Source organism: Grus americana, chromosome 1 (genome assembly GCF_028858705.1).
Source record: "Grus americana isolate bGruAme1 chromosome 1, bGruAme1.mat, whole genome shotgun sequence".
Classification (NCBI taxonomy): Eukaryota; Metazoa; Chordata; class Aves; order Gruiformes; family Gruidae; genus Grus; species Grus americana.
This window is the reverse complement of record NC_072852.1, coordinates 10,042,025-10,067,020: the sequence shown is the minus strand read 5'-3', so window position 1 is coordinate 10,067,020 and position 24,996 is coordinate 10,042,025. Positions and strand designations below refer to the sequence as shown.

The 24,996-nt window shown below is 38.5% G+C and overlaps 1 protein-coding gene across 1 annotated transcript in view; it reads right to left on the bottom strand.

The window, feature by feature from the left end:
- The window catches only part of SEMA3A (semaphorin 3A), a 172,646-nt gene that overhangs the window by 87,136 nt on the left and 60,514 nt on the right, over positions 1–24,996 (bottom strand). Inside the window, exon 4 of the mRNA XM_054804985.1 lies at positions 15,869–15,988. Coding sequence (XP_054660960.1) covers positions 15,869–15,988 — 120 coding nt within the window. The remainder of the gene's footprint in view (positions 1–15,868; positions 15,989–24,996) is intronic.

Genomic DNA, 24,996 nt, shown 5'->3' with positions numbered 1-24,996 from the left:
TAAGTTCAAAACTAAGGAAAGCATTTAAGCCTGTTTTTAAATGTAGTCCCTGTTAAGGCACAATGTGCAATCACGTATTCTTAAATCTGTAAAAGCTAGTGTAAATGTGGCATTTTCCTGACTCGAGACCAGTGAAAACTGGAAAAACACCAATGAAAAAAGATTTTTGCTCCAGTTTAACTCTTGCGGTGACTTAAATCCTAGTTAAACCCAAAGCATATTACTTTTCTCTGTTTGGGAAGTTTTAGAAGGTTAAGTCTGGATTTGTTTCTGACCATACTGCTTAATATCTAGACAAACAAATAAGATATTGTAGATGTAAGTTGAAAAAACATCCCTGTTCTTTTTATTTTTTTTCCACCAAAGGAATAATTTTGGACAAGGATTTGATTCCTCTTACTCCAATGGCTAATGTGGCTCATGAGAGTAAGTCATTGCTCACGTGAGTGAGATGTCAGGCTTTTTGTAAGCAACTGAAATCTCCAGCCTTTCTTACTGTCTTCTATTATCTGTTTTAAAGTATTTCCTTATTTATTATCTTTAATACCCCATGAAAGATACTGATTGTAAAAATAATATCTAAGTCATTAAGTGTTATCTAAACTACTTGCTGCACTGTCAGCTAAAATAAATCACATTTTTTAAGGGATTCTATATCATCCTTCTACAGAAAATAACAGACATTTTCTTTTATTTTCTCTTAGCCCTCTCTTTAAAACTTTTATTTTGTGGTTCTGATATGTGACTGTTTTTATAATGTCAGGAAAGTACCTTGAGTTAAAAAATTTATTGTGCTATAATCTTCGTAGAGAGAGAGATTTAGTATTTCTGTATTAACCATCCTTTACACTGTATTCTTACTATCTCTCTTCAAGGTAATCCTTTTTACAGTGGGTCATGGCTTTTCAATGTCTGCATGAAAACACATTTGCACGAAGAAATAAAAGCCAAATTCACAAACCTACAAATGACAAGCAGCAAGGGCTTGTATTCCAGCTTGCTTTCCTGCAAAATCCTTTGAAAGGCTAAAGAGCCTTTTCAGGGCAAGCACTAATCTGCAGCCTTGTCTCACGGTGTTTGAATGTAATGAGATTCCAGTAAACACATGCACTCCGTGTCGACACAGTGAGCTCAGTTTAAGAGCAGCTTATTTTCCGTTACTTTCAGGCAGCTAAGACCAGACCTGAAATACTACTTTAACTGAAATGAGAATGCCTGTGCAGGGATTTGCACTACCTTAGTGAGACATTCACAAGTTTGCTTATGGACAAGGCTTAAGTCATGCAGAGAGCTCTTTCACAATCAAAACTTCCACTGCCTTGTCCAAACTTTCCTTTTTTTGGCTCCCCTGATTGAGGTTAAACAAAGTCAACTTTCCCCATTCTGTTCTATTTATCCCCACCAATCGTTAAGAGAATACATAAATCTTGTACTCGTGTCTGAATCATTTATTATTACATTATACCTGTTGGAAGAATCATTGTGGCCTTGTGCCATGTTGAATGATGCCAAATCTTTCCATGTCCTAAATTCGGTATGAGTTTCACAGCTTTTTAGTCAGGAATCGAAATTCATGATCTAGACTAAACTCTACCCACTTCAAGGGATTTGTTCTTCAGTAAGTACGCCAGGAAAAGACCCTAGGTATAGCAACAGTAGGTTGATGAAGACTTACTCTTTCATTACTCCCACACTTAACTAATGAAACCAGATCCCTGTTTCTTATAACAAAAGATGATGAAATGCATAAACAGAAAGGTTTGTTAAAACAGAATAAAATAAATTGTTATTCAGAAAAAGTAAATTAAGTTAAGCACTTCAACCAGCTATAATTAAATTGAATATGCCACCATGACTATTGTTGATATACCACCTTCATGACCACTGATGCTTAGCCAAACAGAAAATGAAACTTGGATCAAGTAAAGGGAAAAAACAACAGCACTATCACTCTGCAGTTTTCTGCTGGTTGACACATGGTTTGTATTGTAGGTGCACTCACATCCCTTATGAAACCCTTTGCAAGCTTGTAAATAAATGTTAGCTACAGAGAGTAACGCTGATTTATACAAATGGCAAACCACTTTCAGGTTTTGTTTTGGTTCCATACTTCAAACAACCTGGAAGTATAGGATGAAATGATTAGAGAGTTACTGCTTTGAAAAAGTAATCAATGCCATTTGTTTTCTGATTACACGTTTACTGGTTCATAATTAAAAAAAATAAATCATACCTCAGGGCAAAAGAACTCATTGGAAGAGAGTCTTCCTCTCTTAGATAGGGTGGGTTTTTTTTGGTTGTTGGGGTTTTGTTGTTTTTTGTTTTTTGTTTGGTTTTTTTTTTTCCTAATCCCCCTTCAAAAGCCATTTCCAGATCTGGAACCAGGCTGAATCAATCAGTATATATGCTTTTACTGTGCCCAAGAAGTAAATATCTGCATTATCTAAGAAGCTGCTGCACAGAAAACTGACCAATTCCTTGAGAATCCTGGTATTAAGACTTTTTTCTTTTTTTTTTTTTTCCCACACTTACATGTTATAACTTTGTGTAGGCTTGGCCCTTATGTGTGTAGAGGGTCTCTGAAGGGCATCTAAAGACTATTCAGTGGACAAATAGCTCCATCACTGCTCTTTAGCTTGGCTGGGGATTTTTTTTGGCCTGGAGACATGGGATCATTTTCACATGACAAAGACTGAAGCTTCATCTTTCAAGAAATCTGAATTGCAGAGAGCAAAACCAATTAAGGCTGAACCACTTGGCCTGGCAGAAGCCTGAGGACTGGAGAAGAACCCATAACATCGCTGTCATCCTCAACCAAAATGTGCAGCAGCTTTGCATATCACCGATAAGATGGTGCCACCACTGCTAATTATCTCACTGGCATAAAAACACATATCATAGCATGAAAAAGGCAGATTTCTATCAAGATTTCTTCATCTTTCCTTTTCTTCTGCCAATACTTTCCTAGCTGTGTTGCGAGCAAAGATTTCTGCACCATGAGAGAAATATTTTTTTTTTCTTTCTGTTCTGTTAAAAGACATGATCAGGCAAAACATTTAAATAAGGGTAAACTTAAGGTATGTGAATAATGTCATTGCCTGGAGCAAGGCCAGTGTTTCAGGAGGACAGCAGAGATCTGAATTTTACACCTTCTTGCTTACATATGAAAAGGTCTCAGATGAATGATCTATTTATCTAGCGGATTGTTTCTCTTTAAACAAAGGAAAAAGCAGAATATACTGTGTATTTGTCACTGCCAGTTTGCATAATGCTAGGAAATGATTGATTTTTTAAGTCAAAATCTATGAAATGAGCATTCAATCCAGCATGGAAATTATGGGGAAAAATAAATTTCTCTCATTTCTGTAGTGCTCCGTTCTGTCACTGGTGTTGCCCATGTCATATTCCCACTTAAGCGGATGATGAGAAAAGTTTATATCCCGATCAAGCCGCTTGCTCAACTTTCCTGGTGTGGTTAATATTAAATAGAGAAGAAGGCAGCAAGCTAGTAATCCCTGAAAGCATCTTCCTGATGAGTCAGACTGAGCTGTTAGCAAAACTCTAGTCACTCGTTACCAGGCTTTTAACTCCATGTAGCGCAGAGGTGTGAAAAGGATCAAGTGAATTTTAATACTTCTCCCATCCTGAGCAGTGCTACTTGAGCTTTGCACTCATGCAGCACATGGAACGCAACCAGGATAATTTTGAGATTCCATTTCTCTTCAGCAATTTTGTCGCTGTTCTTTTTAACCCAACAGTATAAACATTATTTTACATGTAAGAACAATCAAGATTGTTTTAGTTTTAAAAACAAATGAGCATATCTTCAACTCCTTAGCTTTCTGCTACCAAACATATTCTATATTTGTATGCCAGATATTCTGCACATAAAATAGCCTACTACAAGGCTGATATTTAATTTGCTTAATTAATTTCATTGTGAAGGCATGTTTGAAGCCACATTATTGAAGGATTCCTCCAAGGTAACCATTTAACAGCTAAGTAACCTTTAATTACTTTGCTGTAATGATACACATCTAAGACAGATATTGTTATACTGTGACATCTGAGCACTTTAACCTAAAGGTAGTTATTAGCACTCCCATGCAAGATTCATTATGGATCATATTTCATTAATGGAGAGTATTGTGTTCTCATCTGATTATGTACTCGAGAACGTTTATTAACATATCTCCCTGAGTGTGACCATGTTGCAACTCAAAGGAATCCATAGATTGTCATAAATTAAGTAGCATTTCTTCACCAAAATATATGCTGTCATATAAGGGAAAAGTTATATGGCAGCTCTTCTGGAACTGTTTGATACATACGCTAAATAGGAAGAGATTTGCTTAGGGCTGGACAATGCATATAATTATGATTAGCCATGCAATATTTGTAGAAGAAAGAATTAAAATGCAAATTAATGCTGCACTGCAAGAATCACTAGTTGCGATTTATATCACTACAGGTGAGAAGACAGTCCAGACTTGCAGATGACTGCAGATGTACACAAATTTGAACAGATTAGATGACATAGCAAATCACCGCCAATTCTAATAAGCATGAATTCATCATGATACATTTATTCATTCTGCACAATACCTCTTTTTTTTTCTAAGTTTTCCAGTGGTGACTGGTTTTTCATCCAATGTGTTTCACACATTCTTTTCTGACTCACTGAGCTAAAGAAAAACCACATTTTCAAAAACAAAGTTTCCTTCTGGGAATAAATAAAAATAACCATATGTGAATTGTCTACGACAAATAATACACAAGCTGAAGGGAAAGCAAAAAGCAGGTATGAGCTCTTCTTTCCTTGAGTTCCCAAGTAATGGTAGAAAGTTACTCACACTTTCCCAATGAAATGAGTTACTAAGGAGATAACTAATTTACTCAAAGTCCGCAGAGGCATGAACGAGTCAGAGGCATGTATTTCATCTGAGTCAGGTCACAGTCACTAAATTATTTGTCTTACATAAACGAAGGAGAGGTGAAGGAAGGAACAGAAGGGCACAGTACATTTCCCTCACAGGAACGGTATCTGAGGCAAGATACAGAGATTCTGCACGGTTTACGCGCAGGAGCTCACAGAGGAGCCAGCACATTTCCAAACAGACTTACTGAGTGCCACAAACAGAAAGCAAGTTGTTACAAACTATGTAAGCTGGAACTGAGAAGGAATGGAAGAGTAAATATTTTTTTCCCAACTGAATTCAAGTGGTTTTATTCTTAGATTTTGAGGACGGAAAGAGTGGCTGTGAACACTTAGCCTGATTTCCAGCATCACACAAGCAGTAGGCATATGGGACAAGCACAAATATTTAAAACGCTGCCTGTTTCAGTACTGTTCTTAATCTCACACAGCCTTTCAGCAGCAAATTGATTAACTCTTCCTAGCAAGAGGTATATGGACTAATGTATAAGGAAGATAATTATTTATGCCTATGCACCGCTTTTATGTCTGTTATTGTCAGATACTTTTATGCAGAGTCCCGTGTTACTTCCCTGCACAAAATACAATCTCTGTCTAAGCCATGACCCATTCCTAAAACTGGATTTTCATCCTGCTGACAGGCACTATTGCAGCAATCAAGCATACATTGCTGCACTGGGTCTCGTAGTCACATAACAGTATTGTTTAAAGAAGGATTTTCTCTCCTGTCAGACTTTTAAGATCTTGAAATACCTGATTGTTAATCTGTCTATGTCATCTTATGCCAGCGAAACATGTGATGCAAAAAAGATGAAAGGTTGTATACTGATAAAAACCATTTTCTTGATCCTTTGCAAAGGTATTTAGCGAAGTTAGAAAGTGACACAATGGTTAAACTGTTTTTGCAGAGATCCTGCCTCTTGCAGACATCTTCTCTGTGTGTATGGCAAATATGGGATTAATTCTTATTCAGTTTCTTACATGGTTCAGTTAATTCTCTCCTTAAGAAGGAAAGTACTAATTATTAATGAAAGCAGCAATATATAGAATTTTCTTACTGAACTATGGAATAGAGGAATTTTATGATCTGAATGCACTTAGATAGCAACAAATTCGAGACTCTCTTTGTGTAACGCAGGGCAGAGAAGATAGTTCAAAACCTTGTAAAGGCAAGGAGGCATCTGGAAGGCATTATGAAAGCATTTTCACATAAATATGAGTCTGTACATAAAAATGGGGATGGTCCAGATAACAAGAGAAGAACAATTATTTCCTGTTCCACCAGGCAACTGCTGGAAATACCTACGTACTGCTGTTTACTCACAGAAATAGTAGCTTCACCTGCAGTTGCTCTGCTTTTTATCAAAGGAGAAATAAGATTTAATCATTGTGGAGAATCCAGTTTTGTCATGCCAAATGCAGCTGTTGATGAAAGAAAAAGATGTATAAGGAACTTGGAAGCACACCAAGGAGGCCTCCCATTGTGGAAAGTGACTTTTTTCTTTCCTGAATCTTTTTGAAAGATTGCTTTTAAATCCATGAGTGTTCTCATTTTTCCTTTGGGGAAACGCCCCTTTTCTGGGAATTGTGAATGAGTAAGACTCTTACAGCCAGGAGCAACATCAAGAGGAGGTTTTGGGGAGAAGCTTAGGCATGAGCCTCTCCATTATCGCTGAGCGGCCTGCACCATGGCCATACACAGACCCTCTTGGCCCCTGCCTGGGATGAACCACAGGCCAGTCACCATGCTGACGTACCGTTAAGCTCACACACTGTGAACATGTAGAAATGATAAATAATAGGTTGGTCTGAAAACATGGAAAGAGGCAGTGTTTTCAGATTCGCATGTAAGTGCCAAGAGTTAAATATATCCTACAGTCATTAAAAATCAGGCCTGAAAGGCACTTCACAGCACATCAGCTCTCAGAAAATTTTAGACAAAGTCCAGTGAAGTTGGTTAACGTCAATAGGCTCTTGGTTAGGTTCTGATGTCTGAATATTTAATATAACTCTTGTTAGTTTGCTGTTCTGCATTTCACAGCCCTGTGGCCTGTATACGGAGAATCACCCACAGCTAAAACCTGCTGCATCGTGACCTTGGTTGTTTAAAGCCTATTTGACAAGATGTTTGTACGGAGCTGCAAACACAATGCAGTCACTTCCTTCAGCTGCAGAAATCACACTTAAAACGTGACTCTTCTTCATGAGGTCAGCCCTGTGTTAGCTTGAGCTTTGTGACATGGATCCCACAATAAATAATGTTGCTTTGATGCTGATCTATCCAAATCTGTGTTTGGCAACTCCTTCTTTCAGGTTTGCTTCCTCCTACACCTCTAAATCAAGAAATAATTTTATTTATAAGTCATTTCCTCAATGAAGTCAGTCTATACTATAGGCTGGCTTTCCACTGGTTTTATTACATTAGTTTCCCAACAGATGGTGATTTGTGGTTTATTTTGTTTTGTTTTGTTTTTTTTCTTTTTTCTCCCCCATGTTGGTCGAGAGATCAAAGGATGCAGTCATACTTGTCTTCTTTTGTTTTGAGAGGTGTGTGGATGAAATTTTGCATATGCTACATGACTGTGAAGTTGAGTTAATGTTTTCAATTGTTACTCTAACAAGAGGCAAATGCTGAACTTCTGTGCTACTAGAAAGATTATGGGCTCTGTTGATGAATGATAATATTCCCACCCAGAAAATTGGATCAATATCTTAATACGATTGCCATCTCTCTTAAAAATACAATCTAAGTCTGTAATGAATTAGGAAAACCGTATCATCTCATGGTAAAGTAAAGTAATCATGTGTCAGTGGGAATATTTATATTGTGAAAATAAATAATTCATCATAACATCCTTTAATTGATAGGAGAAATAATGAACATCCAAATGCAAACAGTGGGTGTATTTTCAGCTCCACTGGTAGCCATCGCTAAAATTAATTTTCTTAAAGCAGTCACAAAACTCTGAGTCATCACTCTAACAATGCTAGAAATTAATGTTTTTTCTGTGACTATACAAATGAAGAGTGAACCTCAGTCTTAGTGACACCAGGATAAGTCACAGAGAACTCCACTGAAAACAATTGGTAGTAGGAAAAATCACTCCACATTTAAAAAAAAAAAAAAAGGAATTTAGACCTAGATCCTAAGAGTGTCTTCAACTTGAATCAGCTGTTATCTGAGCATATTCAAAGCTACCCATGGTGTTAAGGTATGGACTCACAAAGCAAGACCTTGCCTGTGGTATAAGTGAAAATCCACTCAACGGTTCTGCATGTGCGCGTGTGCACGCTCCACTCTGCGAATTTACTTCCATGGAGGTCTCTTTCTATCTCATTCTTTTTTCCCTCCCCTCCAGCAGCATAAACAAAAGTTTTCCCACAGTTCTGAGACTCATTTCTTTGAACCTAATGAATATGTTGACTGGCTTTAGTTTCTTATTCATGGAAGTCATTCAGCTGTGGCGTACTGTATACAGTTCTCCACTGTAATCAACCAGCATTTCTCAGCCACAGAAGGCGAAAGCCATGTACCGTGAGGGAACAATGGCATCTCAGTTATCTCAGTGGAAGCGTGCTAGCGCATAGATTCCTCTCATTATGAGGCAAGGCGTTCAGATTTGACACTATCGTTCACACTGGACTCTTTTTGCACTGAGAAAATAATAATAAAAAAATAAATCTGTGTTAACAGCTACTTTGTGTCAGTTGGTTTTTTCAAGAGTAGAGGAGAATATGCAGGGTTCTGCTACTATCAAGCTTCATTTTGTGTCATTGCATGTCTCTAGTGATCAGACCAGATCCATGGAAACACCGATGCTATCTACAGACCATATCCTTACCAGTGCTCTCTCTTCTCAGGGAAGTTTTCAATTAAACCCAAACTGTAGAGTGTTAGAACATCACCTGCACTGACTTTCATTTACATTTTCTTTAAAACATATGTATAAAGTAATATTAAACTAATATGGTTCTGGAGTTGATGATGGGGTTTTTTTATATATACTTAAGAATAAACTGGGAGGTCTGCCATAGCAATTTCAACATATTTATCAAGTCCTAAACAAAAGTTAGTTGCTGAATAGCTGAACTGATCAGTCTTGAATAATAAAAGAGGTTTCATTAGTGGTTTCTACTGTGCAACAAATGGCCCTTGCAGTTGTAAATTCCATGTGTTTGTTCTGTTTCTCGTCCTATCTTATACCTCTCCTCTGTATGACTTACTAAAGAACTGTGCTTCCATTTTGCCTGAACCATTTAAGTCTGTAGACTGAGGAATAAAGGTGAAGAAATAAAATAGCCAACCACACTGGTTTGACTTGCGACAGTGTAAAACTTGATTTCATTTCCTGCATGTAAATGTTCAACTTGTAAATCTCAGAGTGAACCTCAGACATAATTACTGACTTTCTGTCACTTTAGACATAAATAGATTCCAAATTGCTTAGGTGTAATTATGAAATATGCAAGGGCAGGGCTGAATGCATTAAATGACAGCTGAAAACCTATGATGTTCACATTTCCTGTCAATGATTAAAGCATGACCCCTTTGCTAAATACTTTCCCCCAAAAAAATGATACTTGCACTGCATCTGAATTTTAAGATACCGAGCCAGATCCTTTGCATGCATATGATTTGGAATAGTCTTATTCTTACAAATATACCTTTACGTTGGTAAATGGACGATCAAATGGATCAACTAATCATGTGTGCTAATCAATTGAGAGAAGTTTACCTCATAAATTAAACTATTCCGACAGATAAATTATCACGTAGAGCCTAACAGTCATACTTTAAAAGATCTACTCTGGATATACATTTTTATTGGAATTATATTTTGGTTGGGGATGACAGGATGAAGTTTTGAAAAATCTGAGTTTTCCCGGTTTAAATTCTCTTTTAGCAAACAAGTATTCAAAAAACAGCTAAAGTAAAAGGAGATCTGCAGTGTATTCAAAGACAGGCCTTCACAAATAATAGCATTTAACCATGAACATGATTCATATTTGTTTACAAAGGGGTTTATGGAGTTTTTCAAAAAGTCTTTTAAATGGGAATCAGGTTACCTCTTTATGGTGACCTTCTACTTCTGTAACTTTATCACAAGATAATGCCACATAACAAGAGGTGCCGCTTGGGACACAGCACTCAGCCTGGAAGAAATACATGCCTCCGCATGACGGCGCTTAAAAATACGTAGAGCTTTCAGTGACACATCCTAGTTTCCTTAAAGAAATATTTGTCAGACCTTACCAGAACAAATTACTCGCTTAGGTTGTCTTCTGAGAAAGGACTGTCATGTTCTCTGTCCCTTCCCTGTACTCCACTTGTACATATTGTCTTCAGGTCATTGGAAAGTTCCCATAGCATATCCCTTACCAACCAATAACATAGTGAATTATGGCTGGGGAAAAAAATAAAAATGCTACATATAGCTACATATAACTGTATATAAAACTATATGCTTCCAAAATACCAGGAAGATTCTAACTATGCCAAGATTTATTCTTTTTAACAATTGTACATGTGTGAAAAGCCTGATTTTATGCAAAAAGTTTTCACGCAGGGTAGCCTAAGGGACTGGAAATCGATGTAATGTGGAGCAGCAGAAGTGATGGTTTGCAGACCTAGCAGCCTCCAGAGGAATCAAACCCCTTTATGTCATGATTTTGGCCACTGACCCTGTGAGATGCCTGGGCAGATGTGTGCCTAACACTGACTATCCTGTTACCTGTCATCCTACGCAGGCAAGAACATCAGTACAAAAGGTCCAATACCTGGGATTTCCCAATATAGCAGAAATCATTATCCTGCTTTTTATGAAGCAAGGTGAAGTACATCAGCCTTTAAACATCTAAGACATGTTTTCTTTTTTCCCATGGCAAAACTACCCAGGCAATCGAAAGAAATGCTAGATAAGCTAGAGATCTGGCTCTTCAGTTTTATTTTCATGTACTATAGCAGCAGGATACCCAGTGGTTTGAAAGGTGAAAGCATGCCTGAACTAAAATAGGGTGTTACAGTCTGTAAACTAGATCGTCCTTTACTGGGATTTCTTTGTGATTATAGTGATGCTTAGAACTAGTATGTCACAAAAAATTGTTGTATCACACAATTGTTATATCACAAATAAGAATCATCCTTTAACACTATCCTTTTCCTTCATATTTTCTCTCTATATTTGGTAAGTATATAAATGCCATAGAAAGGTACAATTAATTAGATGGAAAGCAAATTAGCCTCAGGTGATTCTTAACTTAAAAAATCATTTGCTCAAATGTTTCACTTAAAAACCACAGGTCAGAATCTTAACTGATGTAAACCGACACAGCTCTGCTGTCCTCAATGCAGTTAGACCAATTTATGCCACATCTGCTACTACTGAAGCCAATGTTTCACCCTGAATTTTATATTAGATAATGAAACACAACATGTTTTCTACCAGCAGTAGCACTGGTCCTTCAAGTAACGTGTTCCTTCAGAGTCATTCTCTTAGCAAAAAAAATGCTTTTCCATCACTATATACATGGGTATAATATATACAGGCAGACAAAAAAGACAGATGCATAAATGTATCAGAACAGGATGTCCATTACTTAGAAAATGCACTCTGGAGCTCTTCTAATGTGAAGTACAGAAGGGATAAAAAAAAGTGGAAAGTATAATTCAGCAAAATTTTATGAGTTGAACCAAAGATTTTTAAAATACACAGAGTCCGGAAAAAGCAAATATGTTACAGGTGGTAGCGTTATATAACTTCATATGCAATAACTTAATGTTTTATGTACATCATAAATCTGAACTAAATTTAGAGCTTCTTTATTGATTACGAATGAGAAATAACCTGCAAGTAAAGTGATCCCAGATCTTTTAAGTTCATCCAGTTAAAAATGAGTTTTAATCTGTTGGACAATGACAAGAAATTTGGAATTAGGAGACAATAAAAGAAGCCGGGTTAGTTCTTCAGACAGCATCTATTAATTTACCTCTGTTGAAGAAACCCGTAATGCATTCCTGCTGAGGATCTGGCAAACAATTTTGTACAGCTCTTGTAATGTCTGTCTGAGTGTTAAAGAAAAAAAAGGTTCTGTAGGGCATTCTCTATACCTCCACCTGTATGTAAGGGTTAAGTAAATGGAAAATCCTGTTCTTTCCTAAACGGGACTGTTCCCTCCTGGTTCACACAAACTACCCCAAAGGGAGCCCTGGGGAAAGGGAGCAGGGCTCCTTCCCCCTGCTCAGGCATGCACAGGCAGGTGCATTCTGCATCCTGTTGTGATTTGCTAGTGGGTTTAATGCACCTCTGTGTCTCCCTGCAGTTGGATTTGGTCCTTTCAAGCACAGATCTGACTTGTGTAATTTTGCAACCGTCAAGTACGACATTCCTACGCATCCAATCCTGTTTCCTCAGAAGTCAGTGGGAGCAGAACACAGCAGTACTAATTACTTTCTTGTTTTGTCTGGTAATTGGTTTCTTGTATTATATTGTGTTACGTGGAGAGAATGCCACGTGTTGCCTAACCCCGGATCCCTGAAGTTGGTGTAGGTGTCTGTGTTAGGTCATCTCACCTAAACATACAATATAGACATCTGCATATGAGCCAGTTTGCCCCATTCAGTGGAGGTACAAATATAGCCTCTCCAATGGATGATCTCACACTTTAAATTAGGCTCTCCTCAGGTATTTTCTGCATACACACATGCTACATTCTCTCTAAATACGTTCTTTCCTGCTTACTCATGGCTTACGTGCTTGAGTCTATTCAAACATTAACTTTATTCGTCTCTCTAAATACTGTGGTTATTCACTTACACATCTGGAAAGGATTTAAGCAAAGATTAGTCTGCTTTACTCCTTAGACTGCGGTGTAATTCACAACATATTAGGTTGTATACATTTGCACAGATCATTTTTAATCAGATGCACAGCATGCTGTTCATATCCTTTTACCTTTTTATTATTATTTCTGATACTGTACTTCATCAAACTCAATTAGACCTGCCTAGTTTCATCACTAGAAATGGTTTTCTTCAAGTACGGAATGGGGCTGCGATACGCTGCTTCATATCGAAGAGATATTCAACAGATATAACAATTCATATTCCCATTACTTTATGATTGTCACACAAAGTAATTTATTTCCTTTCCCCAATCATAAAAACTGTACCATATTCCAGCCTCCTGCAGCCCGCTCCAAACGCTTCCAGTGTCTCCTCTCTCTCTCTCGCCACTTGTTTCTTTAAATTTCACTTCTCCATCCTCTTCAGTTTGGCACACACTAATTTCCTCCCCTCCACCGGACTCAGGCAGGTGGGTTTTATTCAGAGCTCACATCAACAAGCAATCTTATCAGACAGTAGGTACATTCCCTGACTATTCCCCTAATCAGTTCACATTTACCTCTCTAAGTGCTCGAAAAATAAATAAGCAGATGGTGAAGTCAGTTAATTTTCCACAAGTGTTGTGGCAGAAAATGAATCTTCAGGAAATGGTTTAGATGGCAATTTTTTTTAACTCAAAATCAACCGCTTGCCTTCACTTACACTTTTTACCTTTTTTAGTATGCTAGGGAGGTGTAAACCATACATGACACAGGAGCAAAGGCCCTTTGACATGTCCAGCGCTGCTGTCTGACATGACCGTGTAAACCATCTGGCTCTCACAGACGCAGGGTGCAGGGGTGCAGGGGTTAAGAGGGTATTTCTCCCGCCCCATTCACGGTGTCTCTGAAGGCTACTGTCAATCACGCACCCTCCTCGGCCCCAGCTCCGGGAGGAGATGCACATTTGAAATTCCTGGCTAGGTGGTATGGGAAAGGAAGGAGCGGGCTCTGGCTGAGAGACAGAGGCAGACCAGATTATTTTTCATTGCAAATCTAATAAATTCATTTATTCATCTGATTTTCACTTTTGCAAGGGACAGACCCAGGCTGACTGTCAGATCTGTCAAAGTCTGAGGAGAGGTGGGTACCGCTTGCCTCCCGCCTGCCCCGCTTTCTCTCTGCATGGGCAGACGTGGGCTGAGAAGGCAGTCACCCCTCCTGCACGACAGTCCAGAGGACACAGAGACTTGTGCCACCGGAAGGGCAGGTGAGGATGGTTTCACTCATAGCTTAAGCATGAAAAGGAAATCAAAAGCTAACAGCGTCTGAAGCAGTTCAGATAAACATACTCTGGACTTCCCTGTTTTGCAGAGATGAAGCCAAGGGTCAAGAGAATGATTCAGGCACACAAGGACTATCAACCTTACTGCATAAATGACCAAACCCGCAGCAATTTAGATTTTGTTGATAGTTAGGGACTGCAAAAAAGAAGCTGAAACAAACATCCTCTTCCAGCTCCAGGGCCAAACACATCATTGACTCAAGTGTCTCAAAATCCAGAATGTTAAACCAAGGTTGGATCTGGCCTCTCATCTCTGATCATCCTTTCTATAAATCCTTGATAAAGTGTGTGTTAGTTTTATGGTACAGTCATAAAACAGCCAAATGTAGAAGTAAATGACCTCATACCAGCTATCTCTCTGCAGATAGATTCACTTGGCAGATAGCCAAGAATTGATTGACACACATCTTACGGAACTAGAGTTAATTAATATGTCTACCAATTCCCAAATGGATCTCAGGAAGCAGAGAATCTGTTTAATGCAGTAAGCAATGACATACTGTGTGTGGTCAAGAGACAATCACTAATTGCCAAGAATGCATTCAGAAATAAAGCATTAAAGAAGATGAAAAAAAAAAAACCCAAACCCTTCTACTTTGCAGCTCCCTTATCCCTTCAAAACCTTATGCTTAGAACATTTTAAAGACTCATGTTTCAAATATCAAAAGACTTTTTATAGGGAAAAATGGTTCCCAGACTATAAAGACAACACTCAAAAGATCCGTTAATTTTTCTACAGGACAAAATTCTGATTTTTAAATACCTGAGTCCTCATTCATTTAACAATATGCCTTTATTTTCAGGGAAATCTGTAAATCTGAATTGCAAAACCACAGGGTAACTTGAAAGAGCTGTTCTTCGGAGATCACAGAAGCTACAAGTAACACAACTGTGGATTCACCAGTAAAACATACCTATAAATTAAGTAAGTGGCTGCTGAAAACACATCAAGAGCCTGGTTGCTAAACTGAAAAAGTCCATGGAGCGATACTCAGATAAGCCAGCCTGAAAATGAAGTGGACTAATTTATATTACATACTCATCTTAAACCAGCATAGTCCCATTGCTTTCTGTGAGTGAAACTGTTTTTCACCAGGGAAGACCATGCTTCTCTATTCAGTTATGACGATCATTGACAGAACAGTACAAGAGCTACTGCAAGCTTTCTGCAGCACTAAGCAAAAACCAGTAAACTACAGATTAGAAAAAATGGGGGGGAAGAGCGAGGTAAAAATTATTTATTTTTCACTAAAAAGTAAAGAAACAAAACTGAGGTCACATGTGAAAAGCTGTCAGTGTGTTAGGATAAATCTGAGAAGTGGGATTTACGAATGTGTGACACTATTTTAATTCCCAGTTGGGGGGAAGCTGCCATGGTGTCAGACTGTACGGACTGGAGACTAAAGGACAGAGTTGGCCCCAGAATAAACACACAGGCTGCACTACCCCTCTTATAGCTGGTATCTGTCCTGACCAAAAAAAAGAGAGTGCTTTTACTTTCATGAACCAGGCAGAATGGGCTTATTCATATTTATTTAAGCCCCTTGGGGAAAAGACGCTGCGTAGGGGAGAAAAGTACAGATTCTGCTGTGATTTATCAATCAGCACATCAGCACTTGATTCAGGAGCAGGTCCTACCGGATCCACTCATCAAGCCACAGAAACTAGCGAGAGTGCATCTTGGCAGGAAGAAATCATGGCTAAACACCAATAAAGATTAAAAAAAAAAAAATTAAAAAGAAAAATATTGGTTTAAGATAGTTTACCTCAGGATGGCTTCCAACTTCAATATAGGTGCAGACTGGATGAAAAGCCCCTGTTCCGCAGGCATACAAGTGGGTTTGGTTGTAAGTCTTAAGCACCTTGATGAAATTAGCACATTCTCTCTGCAAAGAAAAATGGGAAAAAATGTATCCACAAAGTTAAGTGAGTGATTATGACTAATGAGAGCTGTTCTGTGTTGAGGATATATGGCTGAATGAACAGATTTTAAAAGTGTGATCATTTCATGCTGTTTATAAGCTTGTTTATTGCTAAGCATTTAATAGATATTCTGATTTAGGTTCTCATTTAAATATCTTTGGTTGTCATTTAATAAAGCATCCACCCTTGAAGAAAAGAGTACACAAAAAAAAATCACAATTTTTGTTTCAGACATGCTTCATCTTTGTAATTTATGCTGTTGCCATGTTTGTAAGACAAAACCCATTTATAGAAATGTGTCAGAATAAAATAATGAAGAAAAATGGACCAACTGTTTGCTTGTATTCAATTAAGTAACAATTAGAAGAAAGATGGGCCAGATGGAAGGAGCTGATGAAAACCAAATCATTGATATAACATTTCCAACAATAATATGAATGCTACCTCACCCCCATTGTCTGTCTTCAGGGACCAGTTTTACAAAGATGAATATATATGCTAAACTTTAATGAAGTTATTGACAGCCCCTAGAATATAAGCTTTGCAAGACTTGGACTTCACATTTTCTACCTAAGTAAATTATCCATCATAAGTAATTCTAGTATTCAGCAATTAAAAACCTAATAGCAACACTATCAGTCCCTAGTACAAACATTACCTGTTATCTGTTAACAAAAATGTCGTTATTAATGCATAATGGTATTAAAATGGAAATGTCTAACATGATAGTCAAGATGATGACTTTTTCTGTTTATTTAATATTTTTATTTCAATCAGGTCTCTAACTCTGAAAAGAAACATGTCGATGGCTGTGAATCAGTCCGCTGACACAATCACAAATAATGGATTTCAAACAGGAGAAAAATAAGAACATTGAAATAAAATAACTCTTTCCAGTAAAGTTGGTGTTAAAAATGAAGGGAACTTTTCTATGCATATTTGATGACTGTTTTTGGTGCAGCACTGAGCCGTACCTCTCCAAGTGGACCAGGGCCTGTGGAAACACCACCTGAGCTACCGCCTCCACGGACGTCTCATTGACTGGCACCATCGGTCTCTGTAACTTGCTTGCTAATTAAACCAGATACTCTCAAACACAAAACAATGGCTCTGCCAGGAAAATGCATGTGCAATTTGAGGCATGCCTTAGGCCACCACAGGGAAAAGCAACAAATTTACGCAGATAAAATACTGATTCCCTGCCTTACACAAAGGACTGTGCTGAAAAAACATTGGTATTCCAATTTTTTTGTTTATTTGCATAATAGATAATTGCAATGTATTAAAAAAGGACCCAGAGAAAAGCATACAGAATTTTACTACATCCTTGCCTTACTGCTGATAACTTATCTTTCCAACTGAGATGGAAGAGAAAACACAGAGATAGTTAAGGTAATCCAACAGGAAATTGAAAGAAATAGAGATGGATGTTACCAGGGGTCCTGACCTTTCTTAATAAAAATACACACAATTTCTGGTGCGTAAGTATTCTTCCTCCCACACATGTATAAACATGAACATACATTTATTATATGTATATGTATCCACAGACTGCTTTCCACTGTCACAGTGGTAGAGTACTAAACAAATATCTGGCATAAATCATCAAAATCATAATGTATGTTTCAATAGTGTTCTTAATGCTTTTGTCCTTTGTTCCCTTTAATAAAAGAAATATAGACAAACCATGAAAGTGTATTAATAATTCAATGCCTGCAAGAATAAAAATGGGCAAATACTGCAAATTCATGTAACATTAAAAATGAACAAAATTGAAATAGATCCTTTCTTAAACTCTGATATTCTCTGCTTCAGATGGAACATCTGACTTTGACTCTGCATAATTTAAAACTGACCAATGATTTGTGCATTATTAAATAATTCAGAATTTTCTCACTTAGAGCTGTATCTGGCCAAATTTAATCACAGCACTGTTTCAGTAGGACAGTGCTTTGCCTTGTCTGGTTTGATGTATCATGATTTAAAAAATGTCTTTGTGGTCTACTACTATAGTTTGTTAATTTTTTTAAAAATGGACTGCTTGAAGAACCTGAAATGTTAGAGGCCAGTGGACACGTGCCTTTGCAAAATGCTGTGACCACAGCCAAGCGGGCCGGACCCACAGCCAGTGTGAATCTAAACAGGTTGAGCTGATTCCAGTGGAGCTGTTCTGATTTACAGCAGCACACCACCTGTGACTCTCTGGGCATTCACTAAATACTGTTCAGCTGCTTATCTATAATATACAGCAAGAAGGTATTAGATAGCTAATACTTTAAAGGTGAGATGGAAAACCCTACTTAGTTTAGGGGCAGAGTTCTCTTTGATTTCTATGGATGGAAACTAAGAAAAATTCTATCATCAGCTTCACTGAATTATCCCAGATTAGCCTGGGGTGGGGGAATTAACTCTATCATAGGCATACTTTAGCTTCAAGTGTTCAGAATTGATAGGAGTGTAACTGTGTTAATATCAGTAAAGTTACTCCAGATTTATAATGTATTTCCAAAAGCAGATTTACCTCATTCCTCCCTGCTTTTAAGGTCTCCTTAATTCCTTATACAACATGTTTTTTACCATAGAAGTCTGACAAATACACAAGCTAGTTAAACAATGGGGAAGGTAAATACCTACTGCAATAAACCTCTGACTATGACAAATAAATTTATATAACATTTAAAGTTCCTAGTCCAGTTCAGACTGCTCTTATAACTTCGTCGTGTTTTATAGCTGCATAAAGGAACCATTAAGGTCTATTCAGTAAATTCTCATACACCTCCCTAACAGATTAGGTTTCTTTATATATTTTACATGATTGTAAAAAAATAAATAAAGAGGGGTATTAAACCACAATAAATAACATCAAAGTAAAGTTACAGTTCTGATTTAAGCCCTTGTCAACTCAGGAGTTTCAAAGTGGAAGTTTCTGCCCTGCCTGGGAGACGGTGCTATTCTCCCTGGAACAATAGCAACAGACCCATTGATTTCAATTGCAGGGTAATCAGATTCCTTCCTTTGTCTAACTGTGCTCCAGTACAGCTGCACAGGTACAGCGTGATGTGTGGAAATGCTGTACCTTCGCATTTGATATTCTGAACTTTGCAAGAGTTTTCTTTGTGATGGTGAGCATTAGGTTTTCCTAGTTTATGTGGCTCTGGGAAGAAAATGCTTCCCATAAATCTATAACAACTTTAACAGCTTTGAATGACTCACTCAGACTCCGAATCTCAGCACCTAACATATGACAAAGAAGATATTCTGATCACGAAAAGTGTGCGTGCATTGGGGCGACTTGAGTCCGTCACGACATGAGACTCGGGTGACGGACTCCCATTTGCAGGCTCTGCTTCCCTATTGCTGCCCTCAGTGCAAGGCTCCTACAATGGCACCTCCACTTGTGAAACCTGGCAGACAGCTCTGCTGGTCCCGACACCGGCGGCTATGTCAGCTCGTCTACAAAGCCAGTCCCCGGCCCCCTTGGCTGGAAGCCTGGAATGATTTGGGTGTCTCCAGCTGGGCTTGCCCCACTTGGCAGCAGCGTCTGCCCTTGCCAGACCCCCAGGCCAGCACTGCATTGTCAGCGTGAAGGTCTGTGCCAGCAGAACCAGGCATTTCGCTACATGATCTCAGAGCGTAAGGCACTGGAAAGGAGACAAAGACAACAAAAGAAATGTGGTATCTCAGTCAAATACAGCAGACAGGAGAAAATATCCACCGGAGGAAGAGGAAGTAACCCAGAGACAGACGCTGTAAGGAGCAGATTGTCAGGGAATTTAAACACCGTGTCTGCATGTGAGTTCAGCCTCCCAGTACCTCTGCATCCCTTTTCACTTTCCCTGGGAAAGGGATGTTGCTTAAAGGTAATATATTCTGGTCATATCCATACCCTTTGAATATTGTTCTTTGTCAAGTGAAACAGTCGAAAGAAGAAAATTAGACTTATACAAGTTATTTTCCAGGTGGAAATCAGTTGTGGGGTTTTTTGGGGGTTTTTTTGGGTTGTTTTTTTTTTTTTTCATTTGTGAAAGCAGGGTGGACTAGGAGTTTAAAACCCTTTTAGCCTAATGTGAATGAAAATGAATGCGTGGTTTGCAAAGTTCTCCATAGGCAGGAAAGCATTACTTGAGTGGGTTATGAAAATAAATCTTAAGGAAGAGGAGCACCAGAATCACCATAGTGAATCATTATAAATTCTTCAACCTAATAATCCTGGTTATTATAATGGACAGTTTAATAATAGGAAACTTTCCTTGTCTATATAAAGCTAAACATTGGGTTATGCCCTAAAGCTTGAGTTTACATACAAACATACAGCAGAAAGCATAAGTGATTGCATATGGTACAGAATGATTGGGGTAGATATTCAAAAAGAAAATTAAGTACATCATGTGGGAGTTACTGCAGTCCTCAAAATCCCCATTCATTTATCTTGTCTACCCCTGGAGAGGATTAATCTTCATTTATATTTCAATAACTGGTATAAGGTTTCCCCAAGAGCTGTAGGTTCTGCCTTCGGCCTTGAACAGAAGTACCTCTGCCTTAAAATCCAAGTAGCCAAGCCCCTACATCATGTCTGAGACCTTTTAGCATAGCCTGCAAGGTTTGTCTTTCTCTGTCCTGACAGAGGCAACTTCTGCAGATAGCTACTTTTCTATGTTTTCACAGTGTAACTGCTGGATCTGCCTCTGCAAACAGTCCTGTGATGGCACGATTGCCAATATCCTCCAAGCACGGCCAAAGAAATGGTTCGTGCCCTGGCCTGGCTCTGCCATGTGCGGTGGCTGAAGCAACCACCCCAAACGCGGGCCACCGTCCAGTTTGTTTCTCTGCTTGAAGGAATACGGATCGTACCCCTCAGCAAAGCCCAAGCAGATGCTACAGGCTTTCCTGGGGTTAGTTTGGCGTATAAAGGCACAAGGACATCCAACTGAAGCCATTGTACCTTGCGTACAGGAGTTAAAGGTTCATTTGGCCACCTGGAAGGAAAGGTGTCCAGAAGTTTACTGGGCTTCCTGAGTGAGAAAAGGGTTTTCACTTCAGGTACATTTCAGATGTTTACGCTTCCTCTAAACTTGACTGAGGAGGTGATGGGGTTCAGATCCTCAGCTCCATGTTGACGGTTTATTGAAATGAATGTGGTTAAAACAATTTGCATCGTACTACGGTAACGCAGCCAAAGCACCAACCCCACTGCAAATTCTGCTGTACTAAACTCCTACTTGTAGAACAAGTTGAGAAATTACTAGACTGTCACTTCCATTCCGAGTGTGAATTAAAGTCAAAGAGGTCCAGTGTGTCTGGACAGAGCTCTTAACTCAAAATTTCAATTCCAGATATTATATACTATGTACAAGGGCAGAGGGCCTGTCTTGAAGAGAAGATAAAGTGTTAATTAAGTTTTCCAGAAGGGCACCCACTATATGAAGATCAATATGTCTGACTTACTAACCAAACATACACATTTATTTTTTAAGAGTTTTCGAATATTTATATATCAGATTGATAGAAGGGCTTATGCAGAGAGAGATTAGCCTGAAAAAATAAATTACAAAGAAAATGTCTGCAACCAAAAGCATAGGAGCCAAATTCAGAAAGATTGAAAAACAAACACTACAGATATGTAAGAGTGATTAGGCTGTGTTATGCAGACTTTTCCCGGACAGTTACAAAAATAAAGTCCATCCATCTGTCAAAACATCTGCTCCGTGTATGAAAATTAAAACAGAATTTAAGTGGTTTTTATGAGTTCCCAGTAATTATCTCTCCTCCAGAAGCCTGGAACTTAGATCCTTCGATCTGGATTACTGACACAGCAAAGAGTTTTTAATGACATCTTTTTAAGTGGAAGTTAAAGGGTAAGTCCCTGTGACCAACTAATATCCAACTAATTCTCCTTATTTTAAGAAAGCAGTTTCTTTTTTTTTTTTTTTTTAATCCAGCATTGATATCCATACTACTTCTCAGATATTACAGCGAATGCAAATGGCCAGATTATGCAGGGCAATAAGTAGAAGCCCAAATAATCCATTACAGTATCATTAGCTTCAACAGTTTTCTGCTGATTTAATTCAAAGCCTGTAATACATTCTTCCTTTATTTCAGGCTTCCCACATAGCCAAGTGATTAAAATATCAGAAGGTTTGGTCTAAACTGGATGGACAAGGGGATTTAAAGCTATCGTCTAACAGCTGGACAAACAAAATAAATACGTGTTTTGTCTTTCAAATCTAAGTGGATGGACAGTTTCCATATAAAGTCCCATGCATGAGTTTAATTAATATGTTTACTTTTTTTTTTTTCTTCTTCTGTCCAATTAGTTGAATTCTCAAGTGGCAAGGTCAGGGATATCCATGGAGAATAAGTAATCCCTGATATTACTGCTGTCATTCAAATTTATCACACTGCTGAAAGATGTTCCAGACTTATCAGGGAGCTTTTTAACTTCTCTCTTTTGCTAGTGGGCTACTGCCAGCTGCAATCAGCTCAGTCGGTATTGGCTAGGTATCTTTTTCAGCATGCAGCAGCATTGTTTCAAGGAAAATATTTCTGGAGTGTTACTGCAGTAAATATATGAGTGATTGCCGTGTACACAGATGATCGATTCTCAGCTAAATCCTGCAAACACTTTAGCACGTCAGTAAATACACGCAAGGAATTCCTCTTCTGGGTGAGCTCTCCATGGCATATGCTTTCACGGTTCTTGCTGCCTGTGCGCAGGTTTTTGTAAAATGCAGTGAGATTATTTAAAAATGGGTACTGTTTCCTTCTTTCTATTACAGTAGCACTTAGAAAAATATTGGTCAAAGAGTACAGCCTGCCTAAAGAGGCCCAGAACAGGCAGGGAACAAAGCAAATTATTCTGGTTCTGTTAAAATGCAACAATCTTTTAAAGTTTTATTTTATTGGAGTAAGCTAGTTGGCGACACTGCTGCAAAGCTATTGTGTTAAGAGCTGCATTGGCAGTAACAGGAAAGTCCCTGAGTATTAGGAGCTTTGCACGGGCCCTGATGGGTGGGGAAGTGATGCCTGGCACCTGTACACGATGAGATAACCTTCCAGCTGAACCTGTATAGGCAGGTGTATGATTTTAGAGCGGGGGAGGCCAGCTGGCATGAAAACATTTGCAGACTATGATTTATTACTGTGTACCCCTTGCAGGTTGGATCAATAACATCATTTCCATCCCTGCTTTGTCATTATTGTACCTTGCAATCAGCAGGATCAATGTTTTATAGTCCTGCCCTCTGACAAAGTCAGTCTGAGTGCTGAGTGAAGTCAGTCGAGCAGCTGAAGTATCGGGGTCTGTGTTACAGAAAGGGATTTCTATTAACTTAGTTCTTGGGGATTACTTCTCCATCAGTCAAAGCCTTACAAGCAGTGTGTATTGCATCACTCTCACACACAAATCTAGTATAAACCTAGAAGATGTCTAGGTAAACAGAATATCTAGTCTCTTTTATAAATCTATGTTATTTTGTGGACTGAATTCTAATTATGCTTGTCTTCCCAACTCAGAGCTTTGAAAAAGCTGACAGATCCCCAGATTCAGTGGCCCTTATATTGAATTGTGATCTGGAGGGCTTCGTATTGGATCGTGATCTGGAGGACTTGACCCCTCTGGAGATATCAGGAATGACACTACCCTTAGGCATGGTGACCACTGCTGACATTACAGAGGAACCCTTGATTAATTCCATATCTAGATTTTCCTCTGCTGTCAAGATGTGCCCTGAGAAATTTCAGGCTGAAGGTGCCGATGAGGGTTGATAAGACATTTTTGGTTGCCTAGTACAACTTACTGTACTTCCAGTTATCTTTCCAATTAAGTTATGCCTGTTATCTGTCTGATTTTTTGATATGACAAGAGTTCATGAGAATATTTAAAATGTATAATTAACTCAAGTTGCAGGATGTCTGCATGAATTTAAACCATTAAAGCATCAAGATAGGAAAAAAGAAAACAGCTAACAAAGTATATGATAAAAAACACCACTGAAAAAAAGCAGATATATCCTGATTCCTTCAAGCCACAAAAGTGCGTGTCACATTAGCAAACAGTTGTATTGTCAGCACACTTGCACAGCAGATGGAAAGCTCCTCTGGTTCTTCCTTTGTGTTAGTGAGGGTGAAACACAAAATGTTTCCCTGCCTACCTAACTACTTGCAAATCTGGTGGTCACTACTAGTACTTGGTCATTTGGCCCAAAGTTTACCGCTAAGGCTAAGCACGGAGGTAGCTAAGCCAGGTGGGATACTCCCTAGGGTCTGTCCTGAAAACAGTCCTAAACCAGAAGCCATTAGAAGAAGTCATTATAAGCCAATCTTTAAAGACGCCTCCCTTGACTCCAAGGACCAAACACATCAGGCCTTCAAATCTTTGTCGTTAGCACTAACCATCTGACCTAGCATTCTTAAGAAGTAAGATTTGTCCAAATTTTTCAGCATTCAGTATGTTCAAATTACAAGACATGTTTCCAGTCCTTAAATCTTCATTCTTAAATAATTGTTCTGGACCTGTGAACAGCTAAAGAGATGCCAAGAAAAGGCTGCAGCACTAAATACCTGATTTAATGGCCATCTCATATTTTTGTACATCTGGTTAATGCACAGTTAACAAGACAAAACAAAGTCTTTTGTGGATGCAGTCCAGCAAACAAGTGGGTTTTCAGGATTTCGCAGCCGCAGCATGATTGCTAGCCTTTCCATGAGTGTTAGCAAGCTTCCTTTATTTTGAATTATTTTGTTTTTCAGTAGTATGTACTTCCTACAGCACAGAAGTAATTTATTTAAGGAATAACTCAAAACACTGGGAAGCCCTGAGGTCAAGCAGAAGGCAGTTCTTTTCTGACCATAATTTTAAAACAAAATTGGGTTTGCTCTGTAGAGTAAACCTGTCCCACATTTTGGCATGGCTTTATTAGCAAAGAAATGAACACTACTGCTTGGTTTCAGCTCAAGCAGTCTCACCAAG